Here is a 23,845-nt window from a genome sequence, read left to right as displayed (position 1 = left end):
TGTAAGATACTCTAGACACTGTTAGGTTAAATATTCGTTACGCCGTAGCACGTAAGCAAGATAAGATTACTGTTCTATTGGAAATGAATCGATAACCGATTATAAATTTTTATGAGTTTTTTAATAGACCAGAATCTTACTTCGATTTAGTACGAAAAATGCTTTAAATATTTCGAATCTCTTCCAAGGTATCGCGAAGATTATTAACCCTTTGAACAGCATTGTATAGCAAAGGGGTTGATATATAAAGATTAAATTTTCCCGCTCCTCGATTTCGTTTTATTTTATGTATTTGTTAATTTCTATAACGAATCTGACTCTGAATCTCGTCGATCGCCCCCCCCCCACCTCTCTACACCCCCGTCAATTTTCACCTAACAATCCCAGCGGGAAGATCGGTATGAGTACGATCTAGGACCTTGTTCGCGCTACTAACACATTTCTAATACGAACAACGCGTTTCTAACGTTCGCGTAACTGAACTAACGCCTGTCTTGCGCTTGTTAATTCTCGTACTTGTCTTCCCTTCAGCCTCGAAAGACCCTCATCTGGTGATTTCTTTCAGATCTAAAAGCGAAACTACCGAAACCAGCGAATCCGTGCACGAGGAGGCCGAACCTGCGATCTAAAAAATAAAAAAAAAAATAAAAAAAAAATTTCTAAGAAACCCGCGGCGAGATCGCGTTTAAAAGTGCCCTCGAATAACACAGTCCGTTCGTTACTTTCGAGTCGTTTTTACAACCAACTAAAGAAGCGGAATGCTATTTATTCAGACACAATGAATGCTTAACTGAGGAAATAAATCGATTTGTTTGGTACACTGAAGCTACGCTTGATTCGACGGTCACGATTCCTCCGACACGGCGACGGAGGACGTGATCATTTAATGCAAATTGATCCTTTCCCCCCTAATCTTGGAAACGAACGAGAGAAGATCATGCTCAAAGTAATGGAAACTCGGAAGTCCTTTAAAATCGTTCCTATTGGATCGTTGTGGAATCTCAAACCGGTAGGATGAGGATTTCGTTACAGTAAATCCTCGAAGTCGCATAATCTGCGACTACCCTCTAAACAGATTTCATAAAAAAGCATTTTTAGTATGACAAAAAAAATTACATTAAAAATAGACGTTTCGGATAATTCTAATTTAACGAATATTTTGTTGATGTTTCCTTTGCTTTCGTTTAGCAGAAATTAGTGCTACGTTTAAATAAATAATTACTGAGAATATACGCTCTACGACCTACAGGTTGGGTACCAGTGTTTTATTATTATTAAGTATCGTAGGGTGAAGGAAAATTAATCAGTTCTTAAGCTTGTAAGAATGAAGAAGTAAATGGAAGAGTGATTGTGGAAGGCAAGTGTGATTATGGCTGGGAGAGCTGACGAAGATTGGATCACGTCTCTACTTAGAAATACAAACATGGCCGCCCGTCTACCCGAAGAAAGAGACTTCCGGCGATAGCGTACGAAGGAATATATTTTATGAGGTATAAAGTACACTTATACCACTGTGATATTTATATTTAAGAAAAACAGTTAATTTAAAAAATAATTCTCAGCAATAAAATTACACAGAAGATAGTATTTGATTTAATTTTAAACAACCAACATGAAATCAACAGCAAATTATAGTTTGATAATTCAAGAAAATTTGTCCATGATTAGTTCACCCAGTTACAAAATGAGTACTGTTTAAAAAATTTCTTATTCTAGGAGTTATAGACACTTAAAGTAAAACAATGTTTCTACGTACAGTTTCGAAATTGTGCGCGGTTGGCAAAGTGTTAAGAAGTTCTGGTCTAAGGGACAGGTCGGTGTGTTTCCCCCGAGTCAGGTGTCCAACTTGCTCGTGACTGACGACGTGTGACTTTGGCGCGTAAACAATCGTTACAACCTTCGAGAGGAATATCGTTCAAGCGCGCAGCCGTGGGCGTCCATGTTGCGTAATTCCTACGAAAATCGTACGCATCATCTTCCGTGTAAACAGAAAAATGATTCATGACGGTGAAACGGTCCCTGTTAATTGCACATCGAAAGTCTTACACCGAATGACGCACAGTGGCCAACGTCAGAATCCAGACGGTCAAAATCATGCTTCTCAAAGACATCTTCGACATACAAGCAACGCAAATACACGGAATAAAAGAATAAAAAAGCTGTTATTCTTTAATGCATTGATATAGAATCAGAGGATGCGTGTATACGTGCATAACATTTGAATTCTTTTGTATTTAAGGTCGTTTGGAGGTCGTGTTCTCATTCTGCGCTCGACTGCTTGTTAAATGGTAGATAAAACATGTACAAGGACTGTGGATGAGAAGATTGCAAACCTTGTAAAGTTGCAGAAAAAGGACACATAAACAGTCTAAGGTCGTTACCTTGGAGAAGCTTGTACACACAATCCATTGATTCATATTTAATACTATTGGATATTCTTCTGGATTTTTAAGTTCAATATATTATGTAAAAAGTTTCGTACCTTCCTCTCTGTAACTGAAATACACAACACTGGTATAAATGGTTAAACTGTGAACATTTTAGTGGAGAAAATAATTGTACCACACCTTTCCTATTGTATAAATATCCATGATGGAAGGAAGTGAAGTAAAATAGCTAACACTGGTGTAAATCTATGAAACCGAGAACCGTTTGATCCTACATCTTCACGTTTATTTTGGTTAGAAAAGGATCTACGGCGTAACGTTTGTGATTGATCAAAATTCAATATTTTTATTTCGTCTAGGTCACTTTACGGCCTCCGCGTACTGCGCAGTTGATTAGCAAAACCGACGCGCAACGTCGTTGGACCCCTGTCGCCCCTTTTCGCGGCGCCATCCTCCGCTCCGAAGAAAACAAGAAGCTATATCCCGGTGCAGCAACGAGGATGCACGTAGCCAAGAACGCATCGGTCTTTCTAGTTTACCAGGTCGTTTATCACCTGCCGCGATACGTCACTGTACGATTAGCGTGCTCCCGTTTGACGTCATTGTTTCGTATAAATGCAGCAAGGATGCTTTCGTGGGGCATAAACCTGCCGTAGAGCAATCACAGCGCATCCACACGAGCACTTTCACAGTCTCTTTTCTCGTTTTTCAAGATACACTTTGCTGTTCCCAACGAAACAATCGGTTACATCGGTTAAGATCTCAGTGATCAAGACAGCAAGATCATTACTTGGACTACACAGAAAGAAACCTTCGATAGAAACACCAAGATGGTAAGTGTTAACATTATTGGGCCCAGTCCTCGGTCCCTTGCACCGCTGAAAATAATTAGACAAGTTGTTCGAATTTATTCCTGTCAAGCAGATTTAATTTTCTGAATTATTTTCAAAACTTACAAATACGAAGACATCTATACTTGAAAATTAATAGTTTCCAAGAGAATTTTCTTCCGTGAACCGTTGCTAAAATTAAAAGAAATAAATTATAATAAAATAAGCTCATGAACTAATTGTTATATTTTATTCCAGACTACCTGCGTGATCGTCGTCGTCCTCTTAACGTTGGTGGGTTGTTCCATGGCGTTCCCGGTAAGGCCCGAAGACGATTTGGGCCCCGTTGTCGGGGTTCTGGTCCAACCGACCGGACTGGACGGTAAACCTAGTGAGAAGTCATCCCCCATGGCGTACGCGATTCTTCTGGGCGGCTCGAGAATGCCGGAAGACGCAGCCAGCGCCGCGGTGGTGGAGAAACGCGAAGCGAACGAAGAAGATGGGCCCCAGGACTTGGAGACCGCGGCTGGCACTTATGCACTTCGACCACTGTTCGTCTACAGGCAACAGTTGGCGTACAGGGAACGCGTGCGACAAGCTCGCCGCGGTAATCGATTCTGAGTCATCGATGACGTTGACAAAACCTCGCTAGAATGGTCAGTGATTTCGGAAAAACCAAAGAAACTTACACGACGTTAGGAAGAATCTTCCTTAGGAACCATGAGAACCTCGCAGAAGTGAAAAATATATTTAGAAGTGATGTAAACACTTTTGGAATCCTGTACCTTCTGCGAGGATCGAAGAAGTTCAACTCTTACAAAGGATCTATCTGGGAGGCTGAAGTTCAAGGGTAATTAGAACCCCAAAGGATCATTCTTAAAACACTGACGAAGGATCAAGAGTCTGGAGTGCAAGATTCTCGACTGAGATTAAAAACAATTACAAAAAAACTTAGAGAGGATCCACGAGAGTCTAAAATTCTTGAAGAGAGTAAAAAATAAGTTCATATAACGGGTGAAATACCCTTCAACTTCACTCCCTCTCAAACCGGACGACGAATATCTGTATTTCTGAATTCATAAGGGTCCGAAGCAGACTCTATACGTTTCAAAATGTATGACAATAATCTCCAGTTGTGTTCCACGTCGAGGATTCGTTCGAAGACGGAAGTAAACGTGTCTTCGGTGAGGCTGCGTCCACTTAGTGTCTCGTTAGTGGACGAGTATAAATATCGAAGCTGTTAATTCGGCGAACAAGCGGCGCGCGTCACCGACAGCGAACGTTTTCTTCTCCTGTGCACGAACCTCGACCCTACCGTTTGTTTTCTATTACGGAAATTTTTGTATCGTTAGAACGTTGTATGAAAGGACGAAAGCGTGAGTGAGATTAGAACCGTAGCGTAAGCCAAGTAAATTAAGCGCGTAGTTTTAAGGACGAAGAGCTACCCACCAAAGCAAACTTCGCAGTAACTATTTAAGTTTGTGATACAATTTTTTTTTTTTTAGGCAACGTAAACTCGAATAAATTTCTTATGATAATGTAAAAATGCGAACAAATTCTATTTCTCCTTGCGTACAAATTTATTGGCGAACAATATCGGCGTTATTCACAGACATTCAAACATCCCTCTTTCCATTGGGAGTTCACTTTCCTGGGAAAACCGGGACTTTTATGAAATCACGCTTGGGCTGGCTCTCTGAACTGGTCCAGGTCCTCCTCTTGGCGACTGGCTGATGGTACCAAGAGTACAACGTTCTATCTTGCCTCTGATCAACGTCTTCAGATCCTCCGTTTTCCTCGTCATCCAACAGTCTCGAATCCTCTTCTTCGGTGTTGGAAGAATCACTTTCAGGTGAATCCTCTGTAATCGGTTCCAATGTATAGTCCTTTTCCTCTCTCTTGACTCGACTGTCGTTGACAATGCCTTTGGACGAGGATCCATGTTCAGAGCTAGCTCGAACTTTCGATCCAGTTTCAGCGGTAACTTCCTCGACGGTTCTGGTTACATAAGAGGCAACCTTCGAATTCAGGTCAGACGTTTCTGTTGCAATCGAAGGTGTCCTTGCATCCGAAACGCTGCATTCGAAACGCTGCGCCATCGTCAACAGGAGGATCGAGCTAATTGTAAGCATAAGAACCCGGCGTCTCATTTCGTTCTCTTGTTATACTGTTTGAGAAAAAGTACGCGATCGTGGATTTTCGGTGACGAGACGCGTGGTATTCGGGTGTATGTCGAGGACTAAGTAACCAGGAAGCGACGTTGGCTCTTTTATAGCTGGTAGCTGCTAAGTCGATCGCTAAACATTACTGTATTGTCAGCGACATACTAAGTGCGGCTATAGTTTCGGAAGATCACCAGCGATACAGAATTCCGAGCCAGCTATGGGATCCAGGTAGCTCTGGTTGCTAGAAATAAGCGTTTAAATAAGTTTTATCAATGGTTAAACCAATAATAATACTTTTCTAGAAAATGGTATACTAATGGTAAAAAAATTATCTAACAGTTTTATTTTGAACTAATTAACTGATTAGAAGATATTGTTCGCCATCTTGCACCGTGGCAAATCGTGAATAACAATTTGTAATAGATTCGTTTGGTACACTTTGAACGAATTGATGAACTTTTAATAAAATATATTGCGTTGACCAAGAAATATTTTACAGACGCATTTAGCGGTTGCTATCGAGAAAGAGCAAACAGGCGATGGAAGTCCAGGCAACAGGTTCAAGGTGTACCTGGCCAAAGTGATGTACCGCAAGGCTGTTACTCACGTCTGTTAGCAGGGCAACGATAATTCTTTCGGTACCTGGTATAAAACCAGCGCGAACCGTTATCGTTGCTCAGATTCGAAAAGACGACGGTGAAGTTTTGGTCGAAACGGAGATTACGGACGATTTACGACGTGGAGGTGTCTTCGAGGAGCTCGCTTAGGGTCGCTGAAGCTGGAAACATGAAGCACAAAATGGTACTCAGGGTAGAAATATTAACGTGCATTACAATTTACCTTAGAGTTTAATGTTTTTGATATTGCTCGCTGAGCAATAATAATAATAATGATTAATAATTAATAATTAATAATTGATTAATTAATTAATTATTGATTAATAATTATATAAATCTATTAATTTAATATCTATAGTTACCTATAAATATATATCTATAGCTTGATAATATATAAATATCTATGGTTTCATAGAATCAATAGATTATCTATTAATATATAAGTCATAATCTATTAACAATAAATTTAATATTTATATACTAATAAATATTTATAGTAAATATAATTATGGCGGTTGATTTTAGATTGGCAAGCTTCACCTTGCAATTTGCTGGATCGCGATACTCCAGAGGAACGTTTCAACGGCGAAACCTCTGGACCCTGAAGACCTGGAGGGCCTGTTACCGCCAACGCCTCGCGACAAGAACGAAACCATAGCCGCTGTCGTCCAGGATCCCGTCGTTCAGGACGCAGTTCACCAAGCAGCCAGCAACTCGTCGTTAAACGGACTCGTCGTGAAGAAGAAAGTTTATTTATTACCTGCTACCGATCCCAACAAGGTTCGTACGAAACTTGAATCATTCCAAATAGAAAGGGTTTCGTCAAATAAAAAATAGGGATTGTTTTCTTCCACTTGATATCTGGAAATAAGCGGTACCAATTTAAAAGTCAATCCGATCCAAGGGGAGAAGCGTCGGAACAATTTCGAGGACTGTAAAAATAGAAATCGACGCGTCGTTCGCTCAATAACAATCGAATGGCCGTCACTTAATTGTTTCGTGACGTTCGAAAGTAGTTATCGCGCTCACGGTCCACGCAACGCTTCCTTCAAAACATAAATCTTTGCCTTTTCACTTCTCGCGTACACATCGCGCGTCTTCAATATTTTTGCAATCGTATTTCCAGAGTGGATAAATTAAATTACTCTGAAAATATAATTGTTAAAATATTCGACCTTCTTTAACCCTTTGCACTCCTATGTCGAGTGTGACTCCAAACCAAAGAGATATACACTTGTATAATTACAAACTACAGCAGTAGTGTAAATGAAACAGATATTTGATTGAATTTGTTTAAATTGTCCGATTTTTTAGTTAACGTAAGCTTCAAATAAAACACTTAAAAGCGTAATAAAAATACTTAGCTGCAAATAACAGAATTGAAATATAATTCGGAGCGCAAAGGGTTAAAGGAGAATAATAAAATTCTTTTATCGTTATCCCGTTTGCCCAGAGCCGGGAATTCGGGTCAAGGTCGCAATTTGGCTTCTTGGCCGGAAACTACCATTTTGTTAACGTTCGATTACCCGGGTTTAAGGTACTCTCCACGCGGGAGCATCTTCTGGTCGTCCCTACGGAGAACTTGGAGGACGTACGAATGAACATCACGGAAGCCAAGCGAGCGGAGGAGGCAGTGTCCATCGAGCTCACCTCGCCAGAAAACCAGTCATTGTTCGAACGCGACGCGAATGGATATACGCCCGAGGTACAGGGTAATAATTCAGCGTATACATTCCATCGTTAGATCTTTATCATCTGTAGGCCACGATAAACCACGTCGACATTATTACGCAAGAGAATGCACGTCGATTGCTTGCGTTGCACCGAGATTCCGTGTTCCTGCTTCCATTCGTTTCTGTACGATTATTTAATTAATTATACGGGTTTTCAGAACGGCGCTGCTCTCGATTACGAAAATGGACCGACTCAGACCACGAATCAGCTGCCGTACGACGATACATTGAGATCAAAAACTGAATTTTTGAAAGACAAGCTAAGCAATGTGGCGACGTCGCCGGAAGACGACTCGAAGAAGGTGGCCGTGCCGATCGTGGCGGTCATCGATCCGTCGAACGCGGAAAAAGGAAAGGTGAACAGCCCCATAGTGGCCATTTTGCCGAATCAGCTGAACGGGGCCGCTCTGACCAACCAGGTCCAGTTCCTGAAAGACAACGGCGATCAGATTCAGACCAAAGCTCAGAGCTACATCGATGGAACGTCTCTCACCGTCGATCCAGTTTCCTGGCAGCCGTCGACACACTCGTCGGAGGTAAATCCCACGGGCAATCGCGTCTAAATGGTCGTCGCTCCGAATGTACAAAGATAGTCCTTCTAATAAAGTAAAAGTTCCGAAGCATTCTTGTTTTCTTCCTCGTTCCTCCTTAATGGCGAGCGATGCGAGCGATGCGCCTGGAAAAACGATTTATCCGCGTTGAGAAACAGTTTTGTACGTAATGTTGGCGCAAGAAAAGGACGAGACAATGATAAGTATACTGTTTTCAGGTCGCTTCGTCGACTCAGGGAATGCTCCTGGCACCTGACGTGGCGTCACGATGGGAAATGGTCGGTCCGTTGTTCGAGGACGACGGGGCGAAATATCCGAGGCAAACCGGCGACATGGACGTCGCCGAGGACATCATCTTCAGACCGTTGTTCAGGTACCGGCAGGAGACCCAGGAACGCTCCAGATACAACGACGACACCGGCAACCGAAGATACGGATATCCCGGTTACGGCTACTATTCGAGACGCGGTTATCCGTACGGATCGCGATACGACGATTACTGAACGCGACAGGATGCTGACCGACATCGTTCGCCCATTTACTTTCGAGCCAGAAATTACGTTTCTAGTCCTGCCAGGGCAGACATATCCCCTACAATCATAAAGAACGTATTTGTTAATCGCGTTGTTTCTTTTTCTTCGACCTTATGTAAATACATTTTGTAAATCTAGACGGTTAAGGATCTACGGATATACCAATTGTTTGCAATTTATATTGTATAATCTTGGAAATGAATAAAGATGAAAATCAACACTTTGACTATTACTCTAAAGTGTTTATATTTCGTCTATAGAAAAGAGCGCAAATAATTATATCGTTAAGAACCGAAAATAAAGTTTGTGTATTTCTTGGTGGTAAATATAGCTCGTTCGACTGTTTTTCGTTTACTTTCTTTCGTTTAAACGGCAGGCATTCGACCTTATTACCGCACGGAAATGCAGTTACGCGTGCCAGTTTCCACAGATCGGCAACGAGAGCAGCCGCGCGTCGGTTTTTTGCCATTTAAACGGAAGATCGATGTGGTCGGGAGAAACCTCGGTATGCGACGAATAGAAATTGTGACATAGAACGATGAAATATTTCTCCGCGACGTGGTCTCGCGGAAACGCAAGAAAACCGTAAGGATTTTCGTAGCAGCCACGGTCCCGACCTAGACCCACATAATCCACGCTCGATCCAATCGAACGACGATCGAAGTTACACGCCCGGAAAGATTAACGATGTTTGCGCTCGTTAAAAGCGTACGACGAACGATCGCAAACCAGTTTTTCTACGAATGTGTTCCGTACGGGGCGTCGCTAGACCTCAATTAACGCGACGTCGTTAATGCCAGCGGGCGGAATCGGTTAGTCATTCGCTTTTAAATCTATTCATTCATCGTTATCGACAGTGTAATTTGAATAACATTATTTTAAAACGATCCACGCGTATAATAAATCGGCCACGAACGATCGGAAGCGGCGCTCGAATTAACCCCGCGCTAATTTATTTGACAGTACCAATTTATTTACTGTTATTCGCTTCAAATTCTAATTTTGTTTTTCTCCTTGACCAAATAAACGTCGCACGGAGTCATTCCACGAAGAATTTCTGACACTTTCGTTGAATCTGCGCGTAACAGATTTCTTTGCACGCGAGTCGTTCGAGGATAAACGTGCGCAAACAGAGCATGATTTCCTTTCACGGATTGTTTATGTTTCTGCACGAAATACACGAAATACTTCGTAAATTAATCGAGTTGTTTTAATGTTTAGTTTTAGAAGCGATTTCGAGATTCTTTTACATTAAATTTGCATGTCAATGATTCTTCGTACGATTACACTATGTTTGTTTTGCATATTCATGCTTAAATGGTAGCGCATCCTAAAGGATTTCCCTTGCATTTTTCTCAAATTAGTCAGAGTGTGTCCGCAGGTGTTAAACGATCACTCACTGTGATTATGAGACAATCGTGTGCATTCATCCGAACTTGGATAGGAATGACTCGAAAAAAATGATGACAGAGCAATATTTCGAATACAAAATCGTTACACTTATTTGGTTTAATAAGCATTATGTTTTTTAGCTATTGCAATTAAACTTCCTGTCCGGAGGAGCACTTGTCGTTACTTTAACACTAGATTTACGGAAACCGTCAATTTTACGGATGTCTAATTCTATATTTAAAATTGCAGAACGCGTAAATATTATTTTTTAATAATTTACGTTGAATTTGATTAATACAATGGCACGAATACATATTCCAATTAAAAGAAAAATCGTATTGTAAGATAATCGTCAACATGAAAGGTACCAATAAATATACGTGCGATCAATGTCCGTAAATCTAGTATTAACAACAAAAATGTGAGTAACGAAAGTTATTGGAAATTAAATTTGGAGACCTTTCTGTTCCATAGAAATTTTCGATAGAATCTTTGGTAACCGAGATATCGACCCAACTCTTCACGTCTCTAATACTCTATGGGGGGTAAGTAGCAACGAAGCCTCATTCGCGCCCTAGAAAATATAATTAAAGAAATTATGTACCAGGAAGCGGTAAAATAATTTACTTAGAGAAACGGAACAAGCAGAGTTACTGCAAAGTACTCTGTCCCTTTAACGAACGTTATAAATGTATAACAGTAATAATTTCAGGATGAATAACAGTTTGGATCGTTACGAACATTATAAATGTATAATAATAATAATTTCACGATGAATAACAGTTTGGATCGTTACGAACATTATAAATGTATAACAGTAATAATTTCAGGATGAATAACAGTTTGGACCGTTTGGATCTCCGTGGGAACCGCGTTGTCACCCACGTTAATTTTCCTAGACCAACTTCCGGGAAGATCGTCGGTTTCCGTGGCTCGGATTACGAACGATGAAGAAAAGTTACAAACGATACCGCTATCGGGTGAGAGGAATCGAAGAAACGTCGATCAATCGATGAATCCAAGGTGTACGGGCAAGCTTTCGCGAAAGCCTGTCGGCGAAGGAAGAAAAGAAGCGACCATCTTTCTCTGATCTCTGCTCGAGGGGTATTCACGAAGGTGACTCACCGATTTCTGCTGGAAGCTCGGCAGACTGGATTTTTACCACGAACAGGACTATTCCCCTCTCTACAGGGAATCTGCATACCGCTCGAGCGTGTGTGACACCAGCTTGATTACGTTCTTCGAGATCATAAACCGCGCTACGTATATAACCGATGCTCCGTCGATCTGCTCCCTCAATCGCGATTTAAGTTTCGACGCGAACGGGAACCGCTAACGACGTACACCATCGCCGAGGAAACAGACGAATAGCATCATGTGGACCGCGTTAATGGTAAGAGGCCATCGAAATCGGCCTAATTTTAATTAAAATCAACGAACAAAAGTTAGATTTATTGGATCTTTAAAATCGACATCCGGAAGACGGAAGCTTGTTCGCGACGCAATTTAAAATTTGCTTCTTCGAGGATACGCGTTGCAGCTCGAAAGATTTTTACAGAAACAAAGCCAATTTTATCAATTTTACGTTTCGTTCGTAAATTAGAATCCATTAATGGATCTTTAACACTAGAACTACCAAGAAAACTGAAACGATAGGTATGTGAAGAAATGTATAATGCAACAAATAAGGTTTCCCCGCTAATTAATTCGAGAAGAATTTATGGGGAAGACATGGTACACTTTTTCCCCTCGAGGAACTTAATATCATTAACATTTTGTATATTAACACTGGAACTACCGACAGTTATAGTGTGTTTATTTGTACCAAGGGAAATTGAAACGATAGGTACGCGAAGAAATGTATAATGCAATGGAAATAAGTGTTCATTCATTCTCTTATAGAAAATTACGCGTAAATTTTCAAAAATTCAGTCGAGTGAATTTTTTACAGATTTTACAAGAAATTACGAATTTTGACTGGTTCGGTAGTTCCAGTGATAAAATCGACATCCAGAAAACGGAAGCTTGCCTTTTTTTTTATACACGTTGTAAATCGAACGATTTTACATTATTTATCGCGTCGATAGGGAAATTTTGAGACCTTCAAAGACTATAAATGCAAGAGGAAGTATAATCTTGCGGGTTCTTCGATAACGACTATCGCTAAACCGCAACGCAGCTACACCTAATTAAAAGTGACCAGAAAAATAATTCTACGACGCTTAATATTTCAAGTGAAAAATAAACAATTTTCGTGTTCCAGTTGCTCTGCTTGATCGCGTCGTTCGACGTGGACGCGGGGAAACTTTCGACGGAGGATTCGAGCGAGCTGAGATTGGAGGATGCGGAACTTCCGGCTGCCAGGCTTCTCAGAAAGTTCCGCCCAAATAGCCACACCAGAAGATTGCACATAGAGAATCAAACTGGGTTCGACGGGAAGGTGGAGAGAATTCATATAAACTCCGAGGAGGATCTTCATGGAATTCGCGCGTACGGAATGCCGAAGAAGATTTTGGCGAGCAACGGTCGCATCGACCGGATGTCGCAGGCGGACGATGTCGAGGGAATGCATGATTTCGGTCCGAGAGCTCTACGGGCGGTACGTCGAAACCGATAACTAGACAAAACACTACAGAATGCATTTAATACGCAAAAATATAATAAATTAAAGTAAGATACGAATTATTATATTTAGGGGTTGAGACAGCCCCTAATTTTATTAATAAAAATATGAATTTGCATGAAGATCCGCAGTCTACCGATACCACTATTAAACGTTGACTAAAACTGGCTGGAAAATGTTCAACCTTCGATCGGTAATAATCGTTTCAGGTCGAAGCCTACGGGATGTCCAAAGAGCACCTAGAGACCAACGGAGAAATCGAAAGGGTGCCGGTTCCAAGCAGCTATCAGATAAGAAGGGGTACAGGCGCGAGAGTATCGAGATCCATCGACTTGGAACCGAAGCAAGATATCGAGGAGGAATCGCTGAATGGCGAACTGGAGGATCTGGAGGCCCAGGACGCCAAAGTCTTCAGGCCATTGTTCGTTTACAGGCAACAGCTGGCGAAGAAACAGCATCGTTACAAGGATCACCCTAATTACGACTACCGTTCGTTTCGAACGCCTTACTACGAACGACGACCATTTTACTGACGTCCTTTCTCCCGGTGACGCCGTGCTCGACGCCTCGATAATCGAATCGCGACGGAGATCGAAACGGCCGTTTAGAGATATGCAAACGAGAGTCGAGATTTTGTTTGAGTTCGTAACGAGTGTCCTTGAGCGACTCGATTACCATAATGATGATCCACCGACCGTGCAACCGTCGTTTTATGCCAACAACGATTCCCATTCGTTCCGTCAATGACAATGACTTGTGCGACTGACGATATTTATATTTTTATAGCCGGACATCACAGACGTATCTTCTTATCCAGAATTTCGACCAACGATTTTTTCTTTTTGTCACGGTTGAGTTTCCGGCTCCTGGAAAACGATTATTAACAACGATTAATGATCGAAATTACGTGCTATGATTAATTGTAAATTCGAAAGGAATAACGTAAAAGGAAATTAGTTTAATAAAATTCACCCAAGTCTGATGTAGAACGAACGCGGATCTATGGATCGAACGTCGCCCACAGGACATTTCACGCATGAACGAGCAATACCAAAAAGTATTACGATAAGATTACTTCTAAGACGCTCAGACTCGTGTAACTATATGCTGACTAGTACTTAACGATTATAGATAAGTCGACATTTTATGTATGCGTATAAGCAAAATAACTAGATTGTAACTTTGCACGAGATCCACCTATCTTGTACCTATTACAAACTCTCTAAAATACACGTAAAATAGTTTGCTAACGAACCAAACTGTTTTAATTATTTTCGACATCGGTGAAAGATACTTTTGCAACTAGCTGTATGTCGGGGACAAAACAAAAACAGACGAGAAATTCATGGTCGTTGATTCCCTCGTCCTATCGATCCTATTTACGGACGCGCGATCGAGTTTCAGTGAACTCACAACGCAGAGGTGGATTTAAGTTCCTTTCCCGCCCCGTGACGAAGGGAAAGAGTTAGGAGGAGGGCCAGAAAAGTTTAAAAAGCTAGATACGAAAGTATTGTTTCTTGTTTAAAATGTTCTAATATTTACTATCTGTTGTCCGTAAAATTGTTAAATCCGCCTCTGTCGTAACGAGATGTTATGGCGTTATAAAATTGCCAATCGTACAATTGCACGTATATCGATTGCCTGTCGTCGAGGGAAAGCAACGTCGTCGCGATTCACAAGATGAGCAACGTACGGAAAACTGTTATAGCGCTGACCGTCGAGAACGAAGCGAATAATAAGAATAACGAGGCGGTTCGCTCGAACGAAACTAACGAAATGGAAAAGTACGCGATCGTTTCGAAAATCGTAAATCAAACAACCAGAACGGGTTAGATTTGTCAGTACAAATTTATTGCCGAGTCCTGCATCGTTTGTTCTTCGTTATTTTGTTTCCCTTTCGCTATACTTTCTCTCCTCTTCTACAGGTCTCACAGAAAACTGCGTCTGCTCGCGTTGAAAGCGTTGGATCATCTGTTCGTTGGCGTTCTTCTGCTCAGCGCGGTCTGGGAATTCGTCTACGAGAGCGAGTACTTGAAGACCATCGCCAGAGCCATCGTCGCGGTACGTTCGACATTATTTAGCGCATTCTTTCTGAAATTGTTTACAATTCGTTGGAATTTTAGTAGTTTCCAAGTACGGTTGTATAATTTCTGGAACAGGTCGTGTTGGAGCTGTTCATGTGGGTGATATTTGCCGGTGTATCCATACTGATGACAGCCATGTTCATCCCGGACGACATACACCATCGAAATAGAAACAAGGAGAAACTGGACGCATCGTTGAACGAGCAAGATGGAACAGTTTCCAGTGAAACGGACGCAAACACCGAGCAATTAAAGATCACAGAAAACTGAGAATCTTCGTCTCTGCATTTTCTAAATTGTACCATTGTTTACCATTGTTTGCAACGAAATCGTTTCGTTTCTTTATCTAGGCTTCGATTAAAATCAAAATATTTTCCAAACAAATGATTCCTCGTAGTAGATCGTACAATAATTAGACTCTAAGGCGACTCGAGGACAATTTAACGGTAGAAATGGAAAGTACCGGGGTAAAGGTGAAAGTTTACCAGGAATTTTACCACGAATGCCCTCGGGATGAAAAATTTGGTAATTTTGTGGCGTTATCGCGGACATGTAGAATATATAAAGGGATAGGTAAGCTTCTGGCGTCATTAAAGTTCCATTCGTTCGAGGCAGAATTATCCTCTAAATATGCAGACGTTGAAGGCGATCTTCTTCCTGGCGAGTAGACAAGAAACTGTTGTTAAAATACATATACTCTGTTAATAAACATTATATCTATTAATGTAATCACAGCGAATGGAGTCGATTGAATTTTGCTCGACGATAATACCGATAATACCGTTCTAACAGACTTTTTCTTTTGCAGGGCTTTCTTACAATGGCGGCGTCGCGTTCCCGTTCGAGAATCACGAATGAACTCGCCGCTAGCGAGAAATTTCTGAACGACATGCTGACGGTGGGCCGTGGTCTGCAAGAAGCCGGGTTGCTGACGATGAAAGCATCGATAGACGCAGTGTCGGCCATCGTAGCGGCGAAATTCGACGTTCTGAAGAATATGAAAGGCAACGATCGAATAACAAACGCAATAATCGACATCGAATTGGCCCAACTGGAGGCCAGCAGGGCCGCTGTACTAGCATTTCTGAAAACAATGACGACCAGAATCGTGTCTATGGTGGAGGAGCTACCCAGCGAGGATCTCGACTTACTTATACAGTCGCCATTGTTTGATCTCGCGTCGAGCATGTTACTTTTAGCGAACGATTCAGAAAATGACTCGACAACCGAGAAACACTTGGCGCAAACAGTGGACGATTAAAAATTTAATTACACCAATCCACAGCAATTCTAGTCTCAAACTTAGCTATCAATCTTGCTATAAAAGTTGTTATTAAAGAAATATATAATATTATTGTAACTACGAAAGTGAAAGTTAAATTGAACCTTACGAAATTTCGTGTAAAACCTGCTCTGCAAATATAAATATTACTAACCGTTAATAACGATGTTTAAATAGCAAGCAAATACGCCTGAAAGGTTCGATGTTTGTACGTTAGCTGGTTACCTTAAAAAAAAAAAATCCTCGAATATTTCGTAATTTTTGACGTTTTAAAGAATCGCTCATCATCGATCGATTAAAGCAGATTGCTAAGTATGCCGACCCGTGACGACCTTTTAACGCGTTAAGCGCTGATGTTCGCCGGTATCCGGTATAAATTAAAATAAATTATCGTCTTTGTGCGTAAATTCATTTATTTCCGCAGTTTCACGCGAAGCTTCGTTTTGTAAGCTTTCCGTTGTCATCGTCATAAGCACGGAATACTTTGTCGCGTAAAGATCGAACACAACGTGAAATAATATTTCCGTAAGAGCAAAAGCAGAAAAAAATAGAAATCACGTACGTTTAATAATGTTTACTGATCGGTTAGGTTCGTACGCGCGTGTAAATACGTAAAGTGTCCCGCCATAAAAGGCGCCGACGTTTCGACGGAATTCGGTGGTTCCCCGTCGAATCTTCGATCTTGATCGATAACGCGCCTCGACCTTCGGTGCTTTTTAAACGGCTTGCGTCATTTGCCTTGATCGTCAAGTGTCCCTATCGTACTCCGTATTGCTCTCTGCAACGCACGCCGGTTCCTCGAACGACACTCGAGGGATTCCCTTTCAATTATCGTTATTAAAATCAGCTGAAAACGATTCTTTCCCAATCGCTCTGATCAAAGCAGCCGCGTAAGATCCTCTTCCAATTACTGTTATTAAAATCACTTGAGCTAGATTGTCTTTCAATCGCTTTTATTGAAGTCAGCTGGGAGCGATTATTCTCAGTCGCGTGTATCAGAATCGGTTGGGTAAATCGATTCCGATGGTGGAGGACGACCCAAAGATTTAAAATGTATTATTCAATAAAAATGAATCGAACGTTTTCCAGAATATGAAAGCGATAGTCACCGTGATCCTGTTAGTGTCGATGGTCGAAGGCCACGTTATTTGGGGGGAGAATGATAGAGAGCCGACAGGACCGTTTTATCCAGGGCAGATGAATGTGCCGCCAAGGGAACCGTCTCTGAAACCTAAACACGGATTCCGAATGATTGGACGGCCGCTTCCTCCGTTTCCTTTCCACGGATTAGAAAGACGCCATCCGCATCACTGGTTCCCTCAACAGCAACCACAGATTCCTGCTATCGATATCAGCAACGCTGAATGGGTTTGTCGCGATCCGAAATCAGAAAACATGGTACGTTACATAGAAACAGGGCTTGAGTACTGTTACAATACAGATTTAACTTGTTTGATGGAGTAAATCAATCGCAGATGATTATTACCACCGTCGCTGGAGTACAGACAGCGTATGACCAGCAACAACACTTGAACGAATGGTGGCAAAATCAAAATGGAAATACTAATGCACCTCCTTCGACAACGTCCACAGCTACTCCCGAGCCTGATTGTGAGACGGAGGAACCTAGTTCTCATGGTGGGGAAGGGCTCATCGACGTTAGAATAGCGAGCAATTAAACATTAACAATAATTAACAACACGGGAGAAGGTAATAACAAGGGTAACTTACGTAAGAGAGCTTGATATTTTTATTTGTTATAAAACTTACCTAACTCTGTAGTCGATTCTTTGGTCGTTCGCTTGTTAGATATAATAAGAAAAATAGATTCTTTTTCAACGTGATTGTATAAAACTAGTAAAATAACTTTATGCGACATGCATAGCTTTTGGAGATGCTTTATTTTACTTATAAAAATGAACTCTACCCGAAGTAGAAAGAAACGATCGTAAATAACTTGGAATAAAAATAAATCACAATTAAGAGAGTAACGCTACGTATCAAATTGTGTTATTTTGTTTACGCGTTCCTAAAAAATAAATAAGGAAATAGTTAATGTTTCCTGTAAATGAAGACTTTAAATCGTCATAGTAATAACGGTACTCTTACCGAAAGTACGTATGATTTTCTGAGAGGATTGTCTGCATTACTGCTATTACCAAGTATCAGATCAGCTGCATCTATTTTGATATTGGGATCTTTGTTTTTTACGTATTCTAAAGCTTTTTTCCCAACTTCTTTAACTGTTTCGTCATTTATTAGATCATTGGTGCTCCACATTGGACAACTAAAATTATCATTTGAAATTTAAACTTACATAAAGTATTTACTGGAATGTGATGAATCGATATACTTTAAGCAACAGATGGAATAATTCTTATGCTTTACTTGCCGTTTCGAAGAAGCAACGTTACCATTATGAAAATGGTTATACCCTGTGACTACTGCGTCACAAATATAACACATCGTAGCACCACACTGGCACTGAATTTTATTGCAACCATCGTCTTTGTAATACGGACGGCTACATTTGTAACATTTACGCACAAGAGCCTCAGTCATTTTCTCTTCCACGAACAAACGCGCTTGGTCAATTCTTTCTTCGTGACATTTCAGAGGCACGTGATTTATCTCTTTACATAATCTAGCATCAAATATATGTGTTCATATATTGTTAAATATATTGAACAATTTTTCAAAACAAATTTAAATATTATTAAAGTCTATAACATGTCCAAACTTTAGCGAAATCCTTAATGTTACATTTACTAAGTATTATTAATGTTTTCTCATCATTGAACTTACCGACATGACTCCTTCATGCATTTAACGTTAAGGCATTTAAAAATTTTATCCTCCGGAGGAGGTATATACGCAAAATGACAAAACGGGCAGGAAACTAAACCTTCTAACCCAGCAGCCATTACTTCCGCTTCTTGTTTCTTATTGATAAGAATACTAAATAGCGTTGGTGGTAGTATCTTCTGTAGAGTAGAAAGTCTGAATTCGCCGACACAGTTTATAAAACATGAAGTATTTGTTTCACCGTTCGCCAATTTTGTTTCAATGCCTCTTCTAATACATGAATTACAAAATATATGCCCATCGTCGCATGTTGAACATTTACATGGCATGCATTCATTATCATAACAACACTGGCACTCGAGAAGTTCATTATTACTCTTTAATTTCTCGAATGCTTCCTTCTCTTCCTCCTCTTCCTCCAATTTATTCATGTATTCTCTAATTTGTACCTTATGTATTATAAATACACGTTCCTCTTCAGGATTTGATTCCTTAAAGTATTTAATCCGTTCTGGATATTTGTCAGGTACCATGTTTTCCAAGGCTCGTGCAGTGGAAGTTAAATTATACTTTTGTGTTTCATAGAGATTCTTCAAAGTATTAGTCTTAAATCGTTTGAAATGATACTTGAGAAAATTCAATGCAGATTCACTATATTCGCACTGTCTATTTGGATCTTCAAAATAATTAAATGGATCTGGAATTGTTTCCAAAAATTGTTTCGCATTAAAATCATAAGCGTACTGCATTTGTTGTTCTATATTTTTTCTCCTCCTCAACTCCTCCGTCTCTTTTGTGAGATAAGTCGGATTCTCAAATTGAGAATCTATAAAGTTATTTATAGAATCCTGATCGCCAGCCTTGCTTGCTACAACTTTTGCCAAATATGCTGAATCCGCATTGGGAAAGACACTTGACAAATAAATATACTGATTATATTTAATACTGGTTTTTTTTTGACAATCTTGTGTAATCTCTTCCCCATCTTTATTATCTTCATATAGATAGTATAGACTTTCATTCTCAAGTATAAAGTCAATTAAGTTCTCTAATTGTATAGTTTGATCACTATTTTTTTCTTTCTTCAAATGCATGAAACATACATTTTTAATAATTTTCTTATCTTGTTCAGGAAATAGATACATTAATTCTTCATACATTTGTTGAAATTTTGGAGGCAGATCAAGTATCTTGTATTTACGAGCTTTTTTCTTAACACCTCCACATGCATGTTCTACATCAGCTATAGAGTCACCTTCGGAAGAAGATGACAGTTCGTCCAAAATGTCTTCTAAGTATTTTCTTGAATGAGATTTACCATCACTTACTGTAGGAACGATAGATGGCATAGTGGAAATAAACGTATCAGAGCTTGTTGGTATGGCAGTTGATGCAGTTGAAGATGTGGCAATATTTGAAATTGTACTTCTAATGCTTAGCTTACTTTGAGGTAATAAATTATCTAAACTTGCTACTGTACTAATAACTTGAGCCGAGGTGGATGGAAGAATTGAATTTGTTGTTGTATTACTAGATCCAGGATGTAATAGAATATCTGAATCAACTCCCGTTGCTGCGGCTACTTCTACTGTTGGCTCGGCAGATTCATCGTGGAATACAACTCTCTTTTTAGAGTTTTGTAAATTTACAGTTTTTGTTGCTAAATCAGAGTTTTCAGACATAGTACTAGCTGATTCATTCCGAGATGCATTTTGCGAATTCGTTGCTGTTGCATTAGTAGATGCATTATGACATGACAAATTGGTAGAACTTACAGTGTTAGTGGTTTCAAAATTTAAATTATTTGCTATGCTATCACTACCGCAATCTATGTTAACAACATTTAATGTCTTTGATGAATTTGTTGTATTTTTGAACTGTGAATTATTCACGCTACAATTTGCAATCTGTGGCTTTAGGCATATTTCTCTTGCCTGATATCTCATTTCAAAATCAAAATTTGGAGCTTTTCCAATTAATTTCTGTTTTTTCATATCTTTTACATAATTTAAATAGCTCATGTACAGATCCATTGATTCGTTTGTTGTAGTTGGTAGAAAAACATTTCTTCCCAAAGGTATATTCATTTTTTTTACAGATTCTTTATTTTTACATCTTGCATATTTTGACATGTTCTTACTGTTTGCAATTTTGTGCTCCGGTGCAGTAATGTATGTTAATTTCGATGGAGACAAAATAGGAGAAGAAACTGCGGGAACTCGATTCATAGGTGATTGCCTTTTACCAAGCACTAATTTTGCTGGTTGTAATATACGATTTTGAGTAGATTGAAAACCTTTATAGCCATCCATTGGATGTTCTGATAGTTCAGAATCACTGCTACTAAATAAATTGTCCACTATTATGACATTTTTGTCACGTGAACTAATATTCGTCGTGAGCAGAGGAATGTTTATTTTTTGCGCACAATTAATTTGTTTTTCATTCCGCTTCGCATTTTTTAACGAATTACCCGAGGAATCTGTCTCCGTACATTCGATAATTTTAAATTTGGAAGAGATCTTATCAGATTCTTTAAAAGAATCGTTACCTACCAATTTTCTTTTAAATGAAAATTTCACCGTTGGCCTTTTATTTGGTAATAAATCCCAGAGGCTGAGCTCTACACGATTTTCTGCCTTACAATTTTTTCGTAGAGTAGCATAGACTAACTTGTGTTTAAGCTTAGGTAAAAGATTACATATTTGTGTAGCTTCTTCTTGTAATTTTATGTCAAGAAAATAATCAGATTTGGTTTCATCAAAATCCTTGCTACAACCTGGTGTTGGATTATTTAAACATTTCGCAGACTTTATTCTTTGTCTGTTACCAGGTGGCTCTGAACTTGAGTTTAACTGTTCTTGGAATCTCTCTATGGAATCTAAATTATTGTTTGGGTCATTATTATTTTCTTCTAGTATTTCTATATCAACAACAGTACATGAAGAATCATCATTGGCATTAGATGCAGCACCACAAAATTCTGTATTTGCATCTAAAGGTGAAGATGGTTCTTGGAATTCATGACAGTTTGCAGAATAAGAATCATCTGAATCTGAATTGCTTGAATACATCAGTTCTGAATATGTAATAGGAGATAACTCGTTTGAAATTAATTTTTCTGCGACCATTTTCTCATTAATAGCTTTACATTTTGATGTATTATAGTTTACATTCCTTATATTAGAAGGTCCAGCTTCTGCCAAATTAGTATCAAACTCGTAGTCTTTCATGCTACCTATTCCTGTTAACATATCTATTATAAAATTCAGATCACAATTAGGCCCAAAGCTACTCAATAGTTCACATACTACACTTTCATCAACACCTTTTTGTCCAATAGAAGAAAGATGTTTCTTTATTTTCACAGCATCCATGTACATAAGTACATCTATGTTGTCATGCATATTTCATATATAGAATTACTTATTAGTAAAACTAAAATGTTCAAAAACATTATCATATATATAAAAATGATTTGTAAAAGTCGATATTCGTTAGCAATGTCAAAATACTGCTTACCTTATGAAGTAAAAAACTTCTTATTGCTTCATTTCAATGAATGTTTTATATTTACCAATATGTACCTACAAATATAAAAATATAATATGTAAATACATAAAACATCGTTACGGTTAACATTAAATTAACTTACATATAACATGTTTGTTGTTAATATCTTTCAGTTTATCTTGAAGATACGTTCTTGACTCTTTAGAAAACTTATAGAAGTTGGAACTAAACAACTATATTTCTATATCGTAATAAGGAATTTAAAATATATATTGCAATGCGGTATCGTGAAATAAAACGCTTGAAAAATGCAAACAAGTTAAACAACGCAATTATACTATATGTATAATGTTGGGATTCCCGTAAAGCGGCGACGCAGCAATGTTCGCTATACCCTGTTCAACAAGAATTGGCAGGAAATATAAACAGCTGCACCAGGGCCGAAACGTAACGGTCAGATCCCCAAATAGTAGGAAAGAAGCTAATTTTTTTTAAGAAAAGGTACTCATCCTCAATATTAATATGATAACCGGGTATAGTTCTATGTATATCTAAGAAAACCAATACTTGCAAAGAAGTCACATTGGTTCACGAAAATTTATATGGAAAATATCTTTATAGTAATTTACCCAATACTATTCCGCGAAAACAACTATAATACATGTTTTCACCGAAATGGTCAATTCATTGTAGAGATAGGTAATATTTTAATCGAATACATTAATCGAATGAAGCTAGTACTTTGTCCGTTATCCGAAACTTCAACTTAACTTACAATCGATGGTAAACGTCTTGAAAATCACCACTATACTTCGTTTTTACTTTATGGTTTCTAATCGTCACCCGGGTCCGTACAAATATTATAGACTAATGGAAATCTACGCAGCACATTTGCTTTTCTTTTATTTCTACAAACGACGATCCCGTAATAGCAATTGTTTCAGTGACCTAATACATTTCGTATATATCAATATGCGTTTAAAATTCAAGCCAATAATTTCTTATTCCCTTCAGTATAATATTGTTTCGTAATGTACAATGGAAACTATAATTACAAAAATAAAAAATGATAAGAAGGGGTATTTGTAGATTCGATGTACAATGGATCGAAATACAAAAAGCGCAATGAACAGTTATAAAACTGATTGTAGAAGTTACATTAAAAAATCGTTGTATGAGTTGGTCTTCAAAAGAAATATACAACATTACTATTTATGTACATAAAGAATAACTTGAAAAGATTTTATTGTATCTGAATTTATTCGTAAAAGAACCGTCTGCCAATGCAACTCTATCACTGTCGTATAGTTTAGTTTGCAGATATTTCTAA

The 23,845-nt window shown here is 39.1% G+C and overlaps 5 protein-coding genes across 8 annotated transcripts; 4 read left to right on the top strand and 1 right to left on the bottom strand.

Annotated features, from left to right (window-relative positions):
• The first annotated feature begins 3,490 nt into the window (after positions 1 to 3,490).
• On the top strand, positions 3,491 to 4,160 carry LOC122395237. The gene has a single exon (XM_043392665.1). It carries the CDS (start codon positions 3,524 to 3,526, stop codon positions 3,836 to 3,838), a length of 315 nt encoding a protein of 104 aa, XP_043248600.1. The 5' UTR covers positions 3,491 to 3,523; the 3' UTR covers positions 3,839 to 4,160.
• Positions 4,161 to 6,033: 1,873 nt separating this feature from the next.
• LOC122395128 lies at positions 6,034 to 9,023 on the top strand. Its single transcript, XM_043392487.1, has 5 exons — positions 6,034 to 6,183; positions 6,525 to 6,779; positions 7,537 to 7,704; positions 7,891 to 8,268; positions 8,502 to 9,023. The coding sequence occupies exons 1-5, from the start codon at positions 6,169 to 6,171 to the stop codon at positions 8,784 to 8,786; spliced, it is 1,101 nt and encodes a 366-aa protein (XP_043248422.1). The 5' UTR covers positions 6,034 to 6,168; the 3' UTR covers positions 8,787 to 9,023.
• A 2,431-nt stretch (positions 9,024 to 11,454) lies between these two features.
• LOC122395100 lies at positions 11,455 to 14,081 on the top strand. The gene is made up of 3 exons (XM_043392430.1): positions 11,455 to 11,601; positions 12,472 to 12,807; positions 13,041 to 14,081. Exons 1-3 carry the CDS (start codon positions 11,584 to 11,586, stop codon positions 13,362 to 13,364), a joined length of 678 nt encoding a protein of 225 aa, XP_043248365.1. The 5' UTR covers positions 11,455 to 11,583; the 3' UTR covers positions 13,365 to 14,081.
• A 2,539-nt stretch (positions 14,082 to 16,620) lies between these two features.
• On the top strand, positions 16,621 to 18,090 carry LOC122395332. Of its 2 annotated transcripts, none has more exons than XM_043392794.1 (3): positions 16,621 to 16,712; positions 17,284 to 17,595; positions 17,673 to 18,090. In XM_043392794.1, exons 2-3 carry the CDS (start codon positions 17,290 to 17,292, stop codon positions 17,874 to 17,876), a joined length of 510 nt encoding a protein of 169 aa, XP_043248729.1. In that variant the 5' UTR covers positions 16,621 to 16,712; positions 17,284 to 17,289; the 3' UTR covers positions 17,877 to 18,090. The 2 variants fall into 2 exon arrangements, with proteins under 2 accessions (XP_043248729.1, XP_043248730.1); XM_043392795.1 differs by having other exon boundaries at positions 16,622 to 16,755; positions 17,287 to 17,595.
• Positions 18,091 to 18,170: 80 nt separating this feature from the next.
• Positions 18,171 to 23,821, bottom strand: LOC122395324 (uncharacterized protein DDB_G0292642-like). Of its 3 annotated transcripts, XM_043392784.1 has the most exons (6): positions 22,658 to 23,821; positions 22,525 to 22,589; positions 19,003 to 22,440; positions 18,590 to 18,841; positions 18,307 to 18,484; positions 18,171 to 18,226 (listed from the first exon to the last, which is right to left on the bottom strand). In XM_043392784.1, exons 3-6 carry the CDS (start codon positions 22,407 to 22,409, stop codon positions 18,191 to 18,193), a joined length of 3,873 nt encoding a protein of 1,290 aa, XP_043248719.1. In that variant the 5' UTR covers positions 22,410 to 22,440; positions 22,525 to 22,589; positions 22,658 to 23,821; the 3' UTR covers positions 18,171 to 18,190. The 3 variants fall into 3 exon arrangements, with proteins under 3 accessions (XP_043248719.1, XP_043248720.1, XP_043248721.1); XM_043392785.1 differs by having other exon boundaries at positions 19,003 to 22,589; XM_043392786.1 differs by lacking the exons at positions 22,525 to 22,589; positions 22,658 to 23,821 and having other exon boundaries at positions 19,003 to 22,081; positions 22,176 to 22,240.
• Between the last annotated feature and the right edge of the window lie 24 nt (positions 23,822 to 23,845).

The sequence above is a fragment of the Colletes gigas genome, unplaced genomic scaffold (genome assembly GCF_013123115.1).
Source record: "Colletes gigas isolate AHSC1104 unplaced genomic scaffold, ASM1312311v1 Colletes_gigas_Sc00005, whole genome shotgun sequence".
NCBI lineage: Eukaryota > Metazoa > Arthropoda > Insecta > Hymenoptera > Colletidae > Colletes > Colletes gigas.
The sequence above is the reverse complement of the archived record's forward strand: the minus strand, read 5'-3'. Positions and strand labels throughout refer to the sequence as shown.

Excerpts from the sequence above, each read along its gene's own strand:
- LOC122395237 (XM_043392665.1), top strand. The coding sequence starts at position 3,524 with ATGGCGTTCCCGGTAAGGCCCGAAGACGATTTGGGCCCCGTTGTCGGG.
- LOC122395128 (XM_043392487.1), top strand. Across the intron at positions 6,780-7,536 it reads CTGCTACCGATCCCAACAAG|GTACTCTCCACGCGGGAGCA; the intron begins GTTCGTACGAAA and ends CCCGGGTTTAAG. Across the intron at positions 7,705-7,890 it reads CGAATGGATATACGCCCGAG|AACGGCGCTGCTCTCGATTA; the intron begins GTACAGGGTAAT and ends ACGGGTTTTCAG.
- LOC122395100 (XM_043392430.1), top strand. Across the intron at positions 12,808-13,040 it reads GTCCGAGAGCTCTACGGGCG|GTCGAAGCCTACGGGATGTC; the intron begins GTACGTCGAAAC and ends TAATCGTTTCAG.
- LOC122395332 (XM_043392794.1), top strand. The coding sequence starts at position 17,290 with ATGAAAGCGATAGTCACCGTGATCCTGTTAGTGTCGATGGTCGAAGGC. Across the intron at positions 17,596-17,672 it reads ATCCGAAATCAGAAAACATG|ATGATTATTACCACCGTCGC; the intron begins GTACGTTACATA and ends AATCAATCGCAG.
- LOC122395324 (XM_043392785.1), bottom strand. The coding sequence starts at position 22,409 with ATGCATGACAACATAGATGTACTTATGTACATGGATGCTGTGAAAATA. Across the intron at positions 18,842-19,002 it reads TGCATGAAGGAGTCATGTCG|ATTATGTAAAGAGATAAATC; the intron begins GTAAGTTCAATG and ends ATTTGATGCTAG. Across the intron at positions 18,227-18,306 it reads GAAAATCATACGTACTTTCG|GAACGCGTAAACAAAATAAC; the intron begins GTAAGAGTACCG and ends TTTATTTTTTAG.